Raw genomic sequence first — 17,742 nt, forward strand, 5'->3', positions numbered from 1 at the left:
TCACACACACTTTTATAGCTACTACAGGGGGTGGAGGAGAAGAGGTGGAGCCAGTGACAGCAGCTGATCTCATAAAAACTTTTTAAGAGTGAGAAGACTTTCCTTTCTGTTTGGCCTTTCATAATAAAAGCGACAAAATAAAATGAAGCATAAAAGTCTAACATTTCTCTCTATTTTCAAGAGAAATGTTCTACTTTTTACTTCATTAGTTACTTTTGAGTTTGTCAGAAACGGCGCGTAATGCTGCCGAAAAGTGTTTGGTGAACTCATTAAAAGGCCAGACAAGGAAGTGATGAACAAAACCGTCTCTTTAATAAGAGAACTAAAACTAAACAAAACCATACAAGACAAGGTGAAACACAAAACTCATGGTCGGCATCAGTCCCAGGTCAGAGCCAGCAAACACATACATCCAGGGGAATCCAAAGTTCCCAAAAGGGAAAGTCCGATAATCATACACCGTGGCAGTCCGTAACAAGTGGGCGAGGCAGAATAGAATAGTCCAAGGAAACAGTCCGAGATCAGAAACACAAAATACCAAAACCGAAGAAAATGCTGGAAAGTCAGAGCTGGGGTCTAGAACAATAGAAGTAAAAAAACAGGTGCAAATAATAACGAAGCAGGTGAAACTAATGTGAGTGATGAAGAACGTAAACAGACCAAAACTAAGGAAAACAGGAAGTAATGTCAAAATAAAAGCCGGACGGGAAGCAGCGGAACCGAATCATGACAGAGTTAAAGATTTCACATATGATCAACTTATAAAATATAATACATTGTTACATATTAAAGTATCAGTCATATCTTGCTCCACTTTTTATTGTTACACATTGTTTTTACAACTTGATTTTATATATTTTGAGGCCTAACAGCAGTGGTTCAGTAGTTGTAGATCACTTGAAATTGCAATGTCTCTTACAGCCACTAGATGGGCCTCATTGATTAGATTTTGTCTCCAACATAAACCTCCACCTTTCTTTACAGTATACAGTGTCTCCTTATTGGCATTGTTGGGGCAAAGCAGAGAAGCCAAACACTGAGTGGCCCCAAATCCAGGTTCACTCTCAGTTGTCTTTAAACACTTTTTTAGAGAATGTACACCACTAAAATACAATTACTGACAAGGGTGGGTCCTGTATAACGACAATATGTTGGGGGTCTGTTTGTAGAGGGCCCCTGTGTCTAAATCTAGTTGAACACCTTTGTTACCGTTTATACTTTGATCTTAGGGTTAGGATTGTCACTCCTCAACCAAGAACAACTGGAAACCTCTGTATGGATCATTTACACCTACACAAAAGTTAATTTAAGTTTAATTTGTTTTCTTATTAGTGTGTTATGTTAAAAGAGTAGGCCGCTTTCCTTTTTCAGTTAATGGGTATTGTATTCTGTAGCAAACCTCTGTACTTTTTCTGCACCTGTCTTTCATGTCTAACCATTTAACCAAGCAGGTGTGTGCCTGTATTCAGATGTTAAAAATGATTCAAGTCCAGCTGATTTTGTTAATATAGGCCTGAATCCTAGGTGGCCTTGCAATATGAACAAGGAACAACACCTGGATATAGCAGGTTTCCTGTGTGTGTGTCAGTGTGTTATGCTGTTTCAAACTTTATTTCCCATTTGTGTAAGCTGTGGTCTTGTGCAGGTGTTTTCCCTATTTTGTCCATGTCCAAAAGGGAAAGTCCGATAATCATACACCGTGGCAGTCCGTAACAAGTGGGCGAGGCAGAATAGAATAGTCCAAGGAAACAGTCCGAGATCAGAAACACAAAATACCAAAACCGAAGAAAATGCTGGAAAGTCAGAGCTGGGGTCTAGAACAATAGAAGTAAAAAAACAGGTGCAAATAATAACGAAGCAGGTGAAACTAATGTGAGTGATGAAGAACGTAAACAGACCAAAACTAAGGAAAACAGGAAGTAATGTCAAAATAAAAGCCGGACGGGAAGCAGCGGAACCGAATCATGACAGAGTTAAAGATTTCACATATGATCAACTTATAAAATATAATACATTGTTACAGATTAAAGTATATATTAAAGTATCAGTCATATCTTGCTCCACTTTTTATTGTTACACATTGTTTTTACAACTTGATTTTATATATTTTGAGGCCTAACAGCAGTGGTTCAGTAGTTGTAGATCACTTGAAATTGCAATGTCTCTTACAGCCACTAGATGGGCCTCATTGATTAGATTTGGTCTCCAACATAAACCTCCACCTTTCTTTACAGTATACAGTGTCTCCTTATTGGCATTGTTGGGGCAAAGCAGAGAAGCCAAACACTGAGTGGCCCCAAATCCAGGTTCACTCTCAGTTGTCTTTAAACACTTTTTTAGAGAATGTACACCACTAAAATACAATTACTGACAAGGGTGGGTCCTGTATAACGACAATATGTTGGGGGTCTGTTTGTAGAGGGCCCCTGTGTCTAAATCTAGTTGAACACCTTTGTTACCGTTTATACTTTGATCTTAGGGTTAGGATTGTCACTCCTCAACCAAGAACAACTGGAAACCTCTGTATGGATCATTTACACCTACACAAAAGTTAATTTAAGTTTAATTTGTTTTCTTATTAGTGTGTTATGTTAAAAGAGTAGGCCGCTTTCCTTTTTCAGTTAATGGGTATTGTATTCTGTAGCAAACCTCGGTACTTTTTCTGCACCTGTCTTTCATGTCTAACCATTTAACCAAGCAGGTGTGTGCCTGTATTCAGATGTTAAAAATGATTCAAGTCCAGCTGATTTTGTTAATATAGGCCTGAATCCTAGGTGGCCTTGCAATATGAACAAGGAACAACACCTGGATATAGCAGGTTTCCTGTGTGTGTGTCAGTGTGTTATGCTGTTTCAAACTTTATTTCCCATTTGTGTAAGCTGTGGTCTTGTGCAGGTGTTTTCCCTATTTTGTCCAGCCTCCATTAAGAGTTGCACTTGGATTTTCTTAATTAGAAGTAAGTTGAGCTCAATTTTGTTGGTTTTTACTTCTTGTGTTCTTCACATCTGATGTTTTCTCTCCAAGCTTCATTGGCTGTTAATGTATTTCTGATCCTGTGTGGTTAAATATCTTAAAAACTGAGGAATCCAACTTGTATTTGAATCTTCATTGGACCATTACTGAGGACAAGTCTTTGGGAAAATGTGTTGCTCCTTTCCCCCAGCTTCAGTTTCCATACATCGCCATCCACTCTATTTGCAAACTTTGCCTGTCCATCATTCTTTACAGGAATGCAGAGCTGACCCAGGAGCCTTCAGAGGCCTGAGCTCCTCGCACCAGGCCTTCAGCTCTGAATATAAACATCCTCATAATCCTCAAACAACCCCTGAGTCCTCTGGAGCCTGTATCCTTCATCCCCTGAGCCGCCATTCCTCTTCAAACTCTCCCCTAAGCATCTTTTTGGAAAGGAGAGATAGTTTGTGATAGAGGCAGATAATGGAGATCTTTTTCAAGTGTGTTTCATCTGCCTCTCCTTGGAGGTCCACAGATTACTTTTTCTTTTGTGCCTTCCTCAGTAGTGAAACTGTAAACAATTTCTTTCCCTCACTTCTTAGTTGTGCAGCTCTTCTGGGCCTTGTTCTGCTTTGCAGTAATTTGAATTAGAATCTGATGAGAACGCCTGCATAAAAATGTCCATCTTAAGTCATTCACTCAAGTCCCTGTATAGCAGCACACTGTACAAACATCAAGTTACATTCTTTGACACTATTGTGGCTTTAGAAATTGAAATGATCAGCATTTAAAGTAAAAATTGATACTGTTAATAAATTAGCCCAGGACAGGGGAGAAATATCTGAAGTGGGATATTTATTGTTCTTGATGCATCACCTGGGATCATCTGTGTGTATTCGGTCCTTTGTCTCCAATAATCCAATCCACTGATTCAAGTGTTTAGACGACTGTTTGTCCTGCTAGTACAGAATGCTAATTTCATTTCTGGCTGAGAAAGATTCAGTCTCCCTGGAGGATTTAGCCTCAGAAATAACTAAGTCTAATCCTTTACAATTATTATCCATTGTTTCGATGACAGGAAGATTTAAAGAAAGACTGGCTAAGTGGACTCTTCATCTTGACAAAACACTAATCTGTTTTCCTTCAAAATCCACTGATTGCTTTCCTACACAAATACGAGTCTGTTTTAAGCAATTGATAAACAGTCATGAATGTGAAATATAGGGCTCAATTTCTGTTAAAGATACAGCGTGAAAACAAAGAAACACTTTGATATCATCATGAAAAACAACATACCTGAAGCAGACAGTCTATTGAAAATCTTCATTTTATTCATGAATAAAATAACCATAACAATGTCTGTTGTCGATTAACTTAAATGAACCCTCTCAGTTTATTCATCAGTGAACACACTGAGCATGTTTTATTAATCATAACATAATGCTATTCATATATCATGAGGAGAAAAGCAGAGACACAATGTCTCATTAATATCAGATTGTAAATCATTTTATTGTTTAACACTTTTAAAGCTTTCAATTATGAAAATTTCACTTTACATGTAAACTGACTGTATTGTGGTTTTGTATAATAGATATTCCTGCATTATTTGTGTTTATAAACAGTGAAACAATATTTTTTCATCCTTAAACGAGTCTCTGATAATATTTTAAGGGATTATCACTAAAATTTGTACATTTCTAAATGCCAAAATGAGACTAACATCTGCATTTGTGCTGAAAATAATAACACGGTGACAGTTCAGAGAGCAGTAAACAAAAGCATGAATGCAGAGAAAGTCTTTAAAATGAACCAACAGGGGGATAAATATGTGCCAATTCATGATACTTCCTCACAAAAATCACATCTGAAAAGAAGAGTAAAAGAATGTTAAGGATTAAAACTATTTGCCACATTCAGTATTAAAAACTTAAATGATCTGGGCTTGTTGTGTAATATTGTCTAAAAATATTTATCTGCAAACATACTTAATATATTGTGTGTAAAATGTAGAAATATGACAATTTATTGTCATAGTTATTGTGCAGAGATTGATTAGTTTGCTCACAATAAGAAGTACTGCTTGACTACCACCACTCTCAATTATAATTACAACAGGTATTGAAGCATCTGATCTGTAATCTGCAATAATCTATAATGCACTGCATGTTGAAAGTAAAGGAGCTCTACCTATAAATCTGCTCGCAGTGTCTGGACTGCCAGCGATAAGGCTTGAGCTGGATTGAAGGTGGATGGATGCAGAGATCAAAGCCAGCGGTCAGAGCCTCAGAAAAATCCCACAAGTGCTGCACTCCACATAAAATACCTGCACCTGTGTTGTCACAACAAGCCTGAGGGCCACAGGGCTTCAGGAGCCCCCAGAATAACCTGTTTGTCAGTGAGAGACAGTCAGAAACAGTTAATGAGGCCAGTTTCCCTCTCCCTCGATTTTTAACCTCCTTCTTTCTATTGGCATTTTGTACTAAAACCACTTCATCTCAAATGGTAATATTTCTAGAACATATGAATCCAAAATTTGTCTTAATACGGAGCTAAAGACACAAATGACTTGTCCAAAGGTCTGGGGACACACCAGCATTACAGTGCTGTTTGTGCTTGTTGAGCATTTCATTCCAGTCTTTCCACCAGATGTTGAGCCTGGCTACAGGGGCCACAAGAGCATCAAAGAGGTCTAGCACTGATGCAGGGGGGTAAGGGCTAGCACACGGCTCCAGTTCATGCAGAAGGTGTTAGATGGGGTTGAAGTCATAGCTCTGTGATAATGGAGCTGGTTTTGTGCACGGAGGAGGAAAGAGACAAACACAAACTGTTACCAGAAAGTTGGAAACACGCTATTGGTGACTCCCAGCTTGGGGATACATTTCAGTTATTCTCTTTCTCTACCTGTCAATCACCGTCATCATCAGAATAAATTGGATGTTTCTCCCACTGCCATCGATTCATTTCTATGTCTGCGTGCCACGCTGGAGCATTGACCAGCCTCCACCATTGATCTGCAGGACTAGTGAACCTCCTTGGACCATAATTCAATTTTGTTATACAGTATAAGAACCTTTCTCAAGCCCTAAAATCAATTCTCTCCTCCAGATAGAAGAGAGACATGTCACCGTGTTGCAGACAAGGTGAAGGCTGAGTCCAGATCAGATGGATGATTTTTAATGATTTCATCTCTTTTTTTGGATGATTTTTAATGATTTCATCTCTTCCCTTGAGTAGATGGTAATTTAACATTTATTTAGTTTATATGTGTAGGCTGTTGTTTTTAAGGGTTTAGATGAGGACTATGATCATCATTTATTTCCCCTTGCAGGTGCTGAATTCAGGGCCTTTATCTTTAATGTCAGATCTAACCAAAGGACATCACAGATGCCAGGCAGCCAGCAGCCTTAAAGCACACCTACTCTTCCCTCCTATGTTCATGTCTTGCAAAATGAAGTAGGAAATGTGCTGTTTTAATGACAATTACCTCTCTAGAGGGTTTACAGTGATCGTTGATCTTGTCACACATACATACTGTATTTGAAGATTCTGCTAAATTTTGTTCAACCTCCATGCCAAGTTACCAACATTTAACATGACTGTAACACATTAAAGAGACATTTTACGTTAAAGAATAAATATTATTAAAATGAAACATAGCAAATATCATTGGAGACAGTGAAGTAGTCTCCTAAAGTAGTTTCCTGAATTTCTCTCTTTCAAAAATCAATAAAATAAAGAAATATAAAAAAACACTGCCCATTTAGAATGTGTTTCATTTTGTTTTTCTGCGCCACATGAGACGTTAATGAAGGTCCAGCAGTCCAGCAGCAGTGACGGTCATTTATTTATTAAAGCATAGACGATGACAGGGAACACAACATGGACTCCACTAAATACCTATTATCATATTAATCTATATGACGTTATGAAAACGTGAAGCGACGCACTTTACTCATATCAGAATGCGTCTGTACAAGCTGAGAACCAGGCGTAAATACGGCTCCTTACCTGGCAAACACTTTTATTCAGTCCATTGTTTTGTCCCGATCACATTTAAACAATAAAATCAAAAAGGAACGAATGTTTTTTTTTTCAAACTGCAAGTAATTTGGTAATTTTGTGGGAGACGTGTCGCCATCCTTATGCTTCTGTCTCAGCTTAAAATATCCCAAACACATCCTTTGATATCATGAAGAAAATAAAGTGAACAGAGTTCTTAAAATACATTTCATCAGAAATCGTTCACTTGTTCTTAGGAAATATGATTTACTGGCTCAGCAGATTTTAAGACGTGCGCACAGAGCTCAGCCTGTCGGGAATGGATGTTGGGATTAAAGCAAAAGCAGTCCAACAGTGCCATCACTGAGAAAAACACAGAAAACGTCCCCGTGTGTGTTCTCTTATGTTTCTAAAATGGCAACGTGTCGAGGAATAACTTGTCTATAATGGCAGGCGGCGGCACCAAATCCTCCAGCTTCAAATAGAAAATCCTTTGCAGGCCTTGGATGCACAGAGTGCGAAGTTCAGGCAACTTTCCCAGCAGTCTGGACAAGTGGTTGGACCACAAGGCTGAGGCTGTATCGGCGCACATCCCACCGTCCTTCAAGCATTTTATGACCCTGTTCTGCAGCTCCTCCACCTTCTTCGGCTCCTTCAGCCCGTGCCGCTCTGTAAGCCCATTTGTCAGAGTTCAACCAGTTAATAAATTATGAAAAATAATATAATGCAAAAACATATGAATTTGACACGTTAAAATCTTTTCTACAGACTTGTAGAAAAATATCAAGTTGCTGTTTAAAGATAAAGGCAGTCTCATTTCTACCAACTTCTGTAAGACATTTAAAGGCTTTTTATTGCGAAATAAGAACAAAATTAGTTGGACACAAAACGTTTTCTATCAGGTACAGTGGGGAAAGGAATTATTTGATCCCCTGCTGATTTTGTAGATTTGCCCACTTACAAAGAAATGAAGAGTCTATAATTTTTATCATAGGTTTATTCTAAAGGATGGAGACAGAATATCAACAAAAAAATCCCAAAAAGCACATGATACAAATGTAAACTGAGTTGCATTTCATTCAGTAAAATAAGTATTTGATCCCCAAGCAAAACATGACTTATTACTTGGTGGAGAAACCCTTGTTGGCATGCAAAGAGGTAAAATGCTTCTTGTAGCTGGTCACCAGGTTTGTGCATATCTCAGGAGGGACTTTAGTCCACTCTTCTTTACTAATCTTCTCTAAATCCTTAAAGTTTCCTGACTGTTGCTTGGTAACTTGAAGTGTCAGCTCCTTCCATAGATTTTCTAAGGTCTGGAGACTGGCTAGGCCACTCCATGACCTTAATGTGCTTCTTTTTGAGCCATGCCATCGTTGCCTTGGCGGTATGTTTTGGGTCACTGTCATGCTGGAAGAGCCATCCACAACCCATCTTCAGTGTCCTGGCTGAGGGAAGGAGGTTCTCATCCAAGATTTTACAATACATAGCCCCGTCCATTGGCCTCTCAATGCAGCAAAGTCGGCCTGTACCTTTAGCAGAGAAATAGCCCCAAAGCATAATGTTCCCACCTCTGTGTTTGACTGTAGGGATGGTGTTCTTAGGGTCATACTCAGTATTTTTCTTCCTCCAAACACAACGAGTCAAGTTGATGCAAAAGAGCTCAATTTTGGTCTCATCTGACCACAGCACTTTCTCCCAATCTTTCTCTGAATCACTTACATGTTCATTGGCAAACTTCAGATGGGCCTGTAGATGTGGCTTCTTGAGAAGTGGGACTGCCATCCAAACCTAAGTGGGTGCTGCAGGATTTCAATCCATGGTGGCGTACTGTTTTACCAATGGTTTGTTTGATGTCTGTGGTCCCAACTGCCTTCAGATCATTCACAAGCTCCTCCCGTGTAGTTCTGGGCTGATCCCTCACTTTTCTCATGATCATTCTTGCCTCATGAGGCACAATCTTGCATAGAGCTCCAGACCGAGGGCCACTGATGGTTAGTTTGTATTTCTTCCATTTGTGAATAGCCACTCCAACAGTTGTCTTCTTCTCACCAAGCTTCTTGCTGATGGTCTTGTAGCCCATTCCAGCCTTGTGCAGGTCTACAATCTGGTACCTGATTTCCTTTGACAGCTCTTTGGTCTTGCCCATGGTGGTGAGGTTTGAATGGAAGACAGAGAAACTCTGTGGACATGTGTCTTTTTTACACATAACGAATTGTCATTAGGAGCATCTCCTTAAATTGACAGGACTAATTTGGGCACTACATGAGCACATACCCAGTCTGTGGGAGCCAGACTTATTGTTGGTTGGTGGGGGATCAAATACTTATTTTACTCACTGAAATGAAACACAATTTATAACATTTGTATCATGCGCTTTTTTGGAATTTTTTGTTGCTATTCTGTCTCTATCCTTTAGAATAAACCTATGATAAAAATTATAGACTCTTCATTCCTTTGTAAGTGGGCAAATCTACAAAATCAGCAGGGGATCAAATAATTCCTTTCCCCACTGTAGGCCTAAAGAACACAACACCATTACTCTTAGCCAACTGTTACAGCCCAATTCTGCTAGGCAGTAAATTGTCTAAGTTTAAAACCAGACTAATTTGGTATAGCAAGTTATTTATTTTGTGATTATACACACATGAGTATGATGTTGTGTATATATGCATGCCTATGTCTAGCAGGTAGGCAGTGAAATGGACTATGCACCCCATCAATCAATTTTCTCAAGGTAGGCGGGATCTTAGCATCAGGGCCAATCATATATTAGGAACTACACAACCTACATGGCATACACGGAAATCTGAGACAGTTAAGGCCGTGACACCTGATAACAGCATTAAGTAGTTATTTTTAGTAGTTTAAGTAAACTACTAGTAGTTTAAGTAGTTATTTGTCCATTATATTTGATTAAATATGTCAACCATGTATTATTATTCTTAGCTAAGTGTTTCAAAATTTCCACTACTTTTAGCTGTTTCAACCATTTATCCATTTTTATGTTACAACCTAGCTCTGCTAGGGGCTTTAAAAAGGGACATAAAAACCAGATGGATTTTGGCAAAGCAATTTATTTATTGCCTAAGGGACTGTTCACAGTTTACAAGAAAATGAATGAGGCAAACTACAAAGGAAAAGGGCCTACGGCTGCTACTAAATCAAAGAAATAACTCCAAAAGAGAACTTTAAACAGAGTTTTTGGCAATCCTCTCTGGTATGAACAGAATAAAACAAAATTCTCAAGTAACTTCATATTACTTAACTATCCAAATGAGTTCAATAATCTAATTAATAATAATTATAGACTAACCCCAAGCAATTTAACACGAAACTTATTAAAGGCTAGCATATGCACTACAACTGAGTAGTGTTCAGGTGTGAAAGCTCACTCCCTGTGTGGATATTTTTTCTAAACAAAACATTAGTTCTATTTTTTTAGTATAGGTGACTTATTCTGCACTGTTTTCACATACCGCTTCACAGCTGCTAAAGTGCTCCCTGAGATCCAAGAGCCCCTGGTTGGGAGTTAAATCACTCCTGCATGATTTCTGGACCCTAAAAATCATGTGGCTCACATCCATGAATGCTATTTAGTTTCACTTAAAGCTGCATCTTTCTGTATAATAATTAGATTTCTTCTATACTGTACAGCTAAAGATATGTGAGTTGAGGCTGCTTTATTTGATCCATGCTGTTAATATATCAGTCAGTTCCTAATCAAAACTGTGGTAAATTGCCCAGGCTGAATGCAGCATTAACTGGGGGATGATTTTCAGTATGGTGTAGACAGAAATTGTGCAGCGTGAAGAATGAGCAAAATGCAAAGTGTTTTTGAGCATCTCACCAGTGACCAGGGTGAGGGTGCATATGCATGAGAAGGTGGAGATGTCCAGATTCATCCTCTGCAGATTGCCAGAGAATTCAACAATGCTGTCAATCCATTCCCCAAAGCCCCGCAGGCACTGGAGTCGATGCCACACTGACCCATCACAGAAGATCATCTTTCCTTCTTCTGGGTTGGATCTGAAAGAGAATCAGAGCCAGTGCTAAAGGTAGCCTACAAAGCTGAAAGGCTAAGGTGAATATGAACTGCTTGGTTGCACTGTAACACAGAATATTGGTGCAGAAACCTTGTCCAGTGGCTTTGCACCTGTTACTGGACACAGAAATTAATTTTAGATCTTATGACAACATGCAGTGTCCTCTGTCAATAAATTTCTCTTCAGCAGTTTATCCACATTTCATTTGTGCCAAAAGTGCCAGAAGTTTAAATCCATCCCTGAGTTTTGTTGTCTGATTCATTAACAACCTTTTGTTGATGTAATTTACAGTATGTTCTGTGGACTGACTACTAGCTTAAGTGCTTGTCAGATTTTTTGCTGAGAGAAATTAAATTTCAGAAGTCAGCATCCGATGAAAGGTTTGTTCTTTACCTGTACGACAGCCGTAAAACAAAGAGCTCCAGGAAAGCAGAATAGAAGAGGAGGTCTTGGTCATGTTTGAGCAGGGTGGTAAAGCCCGGGATCTTCTGCGCCCAACCTCGAATCACCTCCATCGATCTGGTCAGGAGGTCGTAAAACTGCCGGACATGCTTTGCATCGTCTCCTAGTGGACTGCCAGGATTCTCCTTGAACTACAGGTCACCAGTGGGGTCAGGTAGGAATGATGGGAAATATGATCAATTACAGCTGTATTTTGTGTTTAGGTTAATAGTGGAGTATTTCTTGAGCAAGAGTGCCAACGCTGCCTACTTTGGAGTAGTCAAGGCGAGAGGGTGGAGGGTTTGATTCCACATGTGCCCTGATGAGGGCGCTCAGAAGGGTGCTAACAGGTGAAGAAGAGTCAGGAAGAGCTTTAGGTTTGGATGGCAGACGACCTCTTCGACCTTTCAGGCTGTCTGTCCTCACCACTGCAGAGTATGGAGCAAAACAGGAGTTGCTTCTCAGATTTTGTTTTGACTTTAGTGAAGATTTCTCCATTACATGATGATAATGTCTCATTTATCAGCTATGAAACATGGCTTAAAGGTATAACGGTTTACCTTCTTTGACCATTCCCACTGCAAGGCACTTCTGGAAGCGACAATATTGGCATCGGTTCCTCCTACGCTTGTCCACAGGGCAACTTTTTGCAGCCAAACATACATATTTGGCATTTTTTTGCACTGTGCGCTGCATGGAGAGAAGCAAAGATATGAGTGTTTTTGAGCATACAAAGTTAAAAAATAGAATCCCTTATTGTGGGGCATTCAACTGAGATGGTAAGGTTTCATTTGGATCACAGCAGTTTTAGTTGAGCTCTTCATTCCCATTGTCTCATCATGTCTGTTTAAATGTAACGTTGGGTTTTAATAATTAATAGGTAATGTGTTCTAAATGCCACCACAAGAACAATAAAACTACACACAGAGCCATCTGAGTATACTGCCAAGAACGTTTGTCTCAGCTGAACCTTGGTGAACACCTGTTCTCCAACAGTACAGTATACACCTATCAGATCTTATGCCATGGTAAACCTTTTTGGAAGGGTTCCTTGCAACAAAATTGGGTCCTTCAACTGGCGTATATTACACAAAACAACCAGAACAACTGAGAAGAGCAGTAACATTGACCTTTATGGACAGTTGGTGTCTTTGAAAACCTAGTTTGAATTGTTCTTTAAAAGTGATTCGACATAAATAATCTCTTTCCCAGGTAGTTTCTAGAACAGCCTTAAATGGTCCTTTGAAAATTAACAGCAGCACTCTTGCTCCTGTGGGCCCTCTGAGGCATTATAAGGCATTCAGCAGGCGGACAGGGCAGTCTGGGTAAATACAGGGTCGTGGTCATTCATAATTTGGAGAATTGCCCCGGGAATCTCCCTCAGAGAGAGAAGGGGAAGGTTTATATTCCTGGCACGTTGGTGTCCATTTTCATACAGGACATTTGCCCCTAAGACGCGTGTGTCAAGAGATGGAAACGTGCGTCTGAAGTATAATGTTCAATTTCGGAGCCAATACTTGGTCCCATTAGGGTTTTTATGTTATAACCTATTACTGTAAATTAGGGCTTCAGTGCGCGACAGTGGGGTCATGAAAACGTGGGTATGTCCATGTTCAAAAGTTTTCAGATTTTTACTATTAATAAAAGAATACATTTACAGTATTTTCCATGTTTTCTTTTAGGCTACATCATTTTGCTGCATTTCAATTGTATGAATCCATTTCAGCTTTTTGGTGTCCGCATCGTTTGCCCATCAGCTCCTAGTTAAAATAGTAGTTTTCATGCAGCTTTAAAATAAAGTGGTCTTGAGAACAAACCTTGAAGAAACCCTTGCAGCCTTCGCAGGTGCGCACTCCATAGTGCTGACAGGCTGCATTATCTCCGCACACCGCGCACAGCCCCTCCGTGCTCAGCGGTCCTCGGCTGGGAGCAGAAGTCTGGTAGTCCATGAAGTGAGGGAGCTGGAACGAGTGAGGAAATCCCACACCGGGCTGCTTACCGAGACTAGTGGAACCCAAACCCCCGGGGCTGTCCAGAGACTGGTGCGCTCCGCTTGCGTCCAGGTTCATGGACACATGGAGAGATCCGTCAAACTTCATCTGAGAGGTGCACAAGCTCTGTCCGCCGTGTTGCGCGTGTTTAAGAGAAAAAAATGAGAATCTGGATAGTGTGTTCTTCCTGTGCGCTGCCGCCAAATAGTCTTGACGAAAACTGTACAGAGAACCGGAGTCCTCCCATATGTGTCCCGGAGGAGTTTGGAAGCTGGATGTAATGGGGACGTGCGGTGATGGAGACCGGTAATAATAAACGGAGCCCGGCGAGGAAAGCAGCTCTTCGGACTGGTGTGGGTGATGCTGATTCGGCTGATAACGCGGACACCCTTGCGCATCTTCCACCTTAATGCACGGAAGCTCCCCCTGCACTGGCAACTGAAAGAGACACGGGGGCTTCACTTCGTACCCGGAGCCATAAGTGTCCACCAAAGGGCCAAAACTGGGGCCAGATGTTGCAGCTGAGATTTCACTGTTGGTAAGGTCCATGCTGAACTTTACAAACTCTGGAGTGAGGAAGTCGCAGCTGCGCTCTCTGCTGGAGCTCTGGGAGGCCGGGCTGGCTCCTTGTGGAGAGGAGCCGCACTGGGTCTGGACGCACGGCATAGCCACTGCAAACATGAACATTAATGCGGTCAGTCCAAAGTAGACAAATATCTTATCATGACGCATATAGGCTAAAAGACATTCAGTTGGACTGAAGTATTTTATGTCACTTTCCTTTAAAAAAGTATCGCAAGCATGCAATTGGTGCCTACTCAATATATAGGCTAATGAGGCAATGCATCCAGCATTAAACACCACTACATATGTCTATCATTTTCCTGAAAACAAATTCAAAAAGTCAGTTGAAAACAACGTGGGAGATTTACAAAAAAGACGACTTTAAAACTGTTTAAAATTAGCACTATTTGCGTTATAGCACGAAACTGGGATAAAGCCCAAATAGGTTCTTACCTAGAGGCTCACGGTTCTTTATTCCAGAGGATGTTATTGTTCGCAATTTTTTTGTGGTATGAAACAATAACCATCAGAGCATCACCTGCAAACTTTACACTGACATGAAGCAATTGATTCCTTCATGAGAAAAGCAGAGTATGCACTATACTTTAAACCACCACCCAGTGCAGGAGGACAGTGATGAATAATCCCATCTCTGCTGCTTGCGGATCTATTCAAGTTTTAGCAGCGACCAAGAAAGTCCACTCGCTGTTTGGAGAGCAAAGGAAACGACTGTTCACTCCTCCCACTCTTGGTTTACAGACTTTCTGCCAATGACACCGACAATGTGCTTTTGTTTTGTATGTGCGCCCGTGTGCCAAACCGTATTACGCACAAGCCTCAGAGGGGTGGAGTGGTGTTTGTGTCCCTCTGTGTGAATGTGTGTGTGGGCCATTGATTGTGTGGGCACAGATAGTGGTTCATGTAATTTGGAAAGAATGATCGTGGCCTCCGTCTTGCAGTTTGCGTCATATTTTAGGTATTTTGTGGCGATTTAAAACACTTTTGTTAAGATGTGACTGTATACAATGCAGATGCATTTGGATGTTTCTGGGGAGTTAGATTCAAAGTGGAGAATAAGGGTCATCTTAACACTCTCTAGTCATTGTGTCACTTTGTGTTCATTTTTCGTGGTCGTGTTTACCATCATTCTTTTTATTTTGCGTGTCGTTGTGATCGTTTTGCATGTTTCATTTGTTGTAATTTTGAGTGTAGTCAGTCGTTTTGCATGTTTCACTCATTTGTTGTAATTTTGAGTGTAGTCATTTGGCATATTTCTGCCTTTATGTTTAATCTTACCGTTTTGCACTTCCTTGGGGTTGTTTCGCAACTTTTTCGTCAGTGGTGCTTTTGTGTCTATTTGCATATCTCTCTCTCTCTCTTTAATCCATGGCCTGTATGACTGAATGGCAGAGAACAATGACAGCTGGTGGCACTGACTCTATTATAATCCTGAAGGAGGAGCAGGATGGAGGCATGTAATTGTGAAATCTCACCTTCAGTTTACGTCAACAACACACCGACTCCACTCGAACACCATTGGTCACCTTTAGCTAAACACTACAATCCGATTGGCTCTTTCTGGCGTCGATTAACGGCGTTCCATTTCCGGGTTGTCGCTCTTAAACCCTCGGTTTTGGAAACGACTGATGCATCTTGTCATCACCCTGTATCATTCCAGCGGAATTTTATCCTACCACAAAACAAGAAAACCCGTAAGTGGGAATGTCTGTTGTATCACATGGTGTTTTGGAGACTATTAAACCTATGTAACACAGTTAACTCCGTGTTTTTGGTAGAGAGTCAAAAAGCGGAGCAATATCTGCGCGTTTTATTTTTGCTAGAGGCTGTATGATGATGAAGGAATAACCCCTCTTCCCCACCTGTTATAGCGAATCACATGCTAAGTTAATGTGTGCGTTCTGGTTATTTAAATCCAAAAAACAGCTAAATGTTGCCCACAACGCTAGCCTTTCACGTGAAAGTACATAGGCTAACTCGTCTTTTTTATATAACGTTACTGTTGCTGTTAAGATGAAAGTCGCTGTTGGTTTTCCACGAAGAGCAAACAGAGCTTAGATTTGAACCCATATCAAGATGTCAGTTTACAATGAATGTACTTCCTCCTGTGTGGTGATAGATAATGGCGTCATAAGTCATCATACAACCACATGCTGTTAAAACAAACCTGCTCCATACATTTGACATCACTACAAACAGGCATCCCAGTTATAATCTGTAAATGAATATAAAAAAACAAAACTGTCAATGGACTTTCTCCGTGTGATTTTTCAGCCCACACTACGGCCAGGAAACCCCCTCCCCCGCTGACTCATAATGAGTTTGCAGGCTGATGTAAGTTAGGGCATTCTGATTTCCCAGAATGAGGAGGGGGTGTCTCAGCATCATCCTGTGGAGGGAAAGTCTTTCAGTTTAACTCACATAGGCAGCTCAGTGGTTCAGTCATCAACTACATCCATCAATAAACTGCTGTCATAAGGATCATTGTGGGCTTCATAGATAACTGGAAAACATTTTGGTGAAAACCTGGTCTGATTAGCAGAGATGGCATCCATCCCACTTTGGGTGGTGCGGCTCTCTTATCTAGAAATCTGGACGAGTTTATTTTACATCCTAAATTATGACAACCCAGAGTTGAGTCCAGAGTCTTACACGCCTCTCTGCTGTCTCCTTGCAGCTGCTACCCACCCAACACTCCCAGTACCCCATAGAGACTGTGTCTGCCCCCAACCACCTAAATTATATAAATCAAGAATCAACTCCAGAGGAGTTATTCATAAGAACCTAATTAAAATTAAGATGACTCCTCTTATAGTAGAAAGTAATAGGACAATCAAATGTGGACTATTAAATATCAGATCTCTCTCATCTAAATCTCTGTTAGTGAATGATTTGATAAGTGAACATCACATTGACTTATTGTGTCTTACTGAAACATGGTTACAGCAGGAAGAATATGTCAGCCTAAATGAATCCACTCCACCTAGGCACAGTAACTGTCACATCCCTCAAAACACAGGCCGAGATGGTGGTGTGGCAGCAATCTTTGACTCAAGCCTATTAACCAACCCTAGACCTAAACATAGTTATAACTCATTTGAAAGTCTCACCCTGAGTCTCTCACACCCAAACTGGAAAACTCAAAAGCCTGTTCTGTTTGTTATTGTATACCGTCCACCTGCTCCTTATTCAGAGTTTTTAAGTGAATTCTCAGACTTTCTGTCTGATTTAGTGCTTAGTACAGATAAAATAATCATAGTAGGCGACTTTAATATTCATGTAGATGCCGACAATGACAGCCTCAACAATGCATTCTGTTCATTATTAGACTCAGTTGGCTTCTCTCAAACTAAATAAACCCACTCACTGTTTTAATCACACTCTTGATCTGGTTCTGACATATGGCATCAAAACTGAACACTTAATAGTTTTTCCCCATAACCCTCTTCTGTCTGACCATTTTCTAATAACTTTTGAATTTCCATTAATGGATTATACTCTATGTGGGAAACAATTCCACTACAGCAGATGTCCATCTGGCAATGCTGTTACCAAGTTTAAGGAAATAATTCCATCTTTATCTACTTCAGTGCCGTTTGCCAACACAGTGGAAGGAGGCCACCTTAACTTTACTCCAACACAAATCGATAATCTTGTTGATAGTACTGCAGCCTTCCTGCGTAATACACTTATACCATTGCCCCTCTGAAAAGGAAGGCAGTGAAACAGAG

The 17,742-nt window shown here is 40.4% G+C and overlaps 2 protein-coding genes across 4 annotated transcripts in view; one reads left to right on the top strand and one right to left on the bottom strand.

Annotated features, from left to right (window-relative positions):
• Positions 1-6,791: 6,791 nt before the first annotated feature.
• LOC109960526 (nuclear receptor subfamily 4 group A member 2-like) lies at positions 6,792-15,523 on the bottom strand. The gene is made up of 7 exons (XM_020600683.1): positions 15,487-15,523; positions 13,256-14,100; positions 11,999-12,128; positions 11,709-11,866; positions 11,391-11,590; positions 10,802-10,980; positions 6,792-7,623 (listed from the first exon to the last, which is right to left on the bottom strand). Exons 2-7 carry the CDS (start codon positions 14,093-14,095, stop codon positions 7,364-7,366), a joined length of 1,767 nt encoding a protein of 588 aa, XP_020456339.1. The 5' UTR covers positions 14,096-14,100; positions 15,487-15,523; the 3' UTR covers positions 6,792-7,363.
• A 73-nt stretch (positions 15,524-15,596) lies between these two features.
• Positions 15,597-17,742, top strand: part of gpd2 (glycerol-3-phosphate dehydrogenase 2 (mitochondrial)) — a 25,214-nt gene continuing 23,068 nt past the window's right edge. Inside the window, exon 1 of one of the 3 annotated variants that reach the window (XM_020600682.1) lies at positions 15,597-15,705. The gene's annotated coding sequence lies outside the window, so the exon portion shown is untranslated. The remainder of the gene's footprint in view (positions 15,706-17,742) is intronic. The other 2 variants (XM_020600680.1, XM_020600681.1) reach the window with 2 other exon arrangements.

Source organism: Monopterus albus, unplaced genomic scaffold, assembly GCF_001952655.1.
Source record: "Monopterus albus unplaced genomic scaffold, M_albus_1.0 scaffold48.1, whole genome shotgun sequence".
In the NCBI taxonomy this organism is placed as follows: Eukaryota; Metazoa; Chordata; class Actinopteri; order Synbranchiformes; family Synbranchidae; genus Monopterus; species Monopterus albus.

Coding starts and splice junctions, on each gene's coding strand:
- LOC109960526 (XM_020600683.1), bottom strand. CDS start 14,095: ATGCCGTGCGTCCAGACCCAGTGCGGCTCCTCTCCACAAGGAGCCAGC. Junction 11,867..11,998: donor AGTGGGAATGGTCAAAGAAG/GTAAACCGTTAT, acceptor CATACTCTGCAG/TGGTGAGGACAGACAGCCTG. Junction 10,981..11,390: donor GTTTTACGGCTGTCGTACAG/GTAAAGAACAAA, acceptor ATTCTCTTTCAG/ATCCAACCCAGAAGAAGGAA.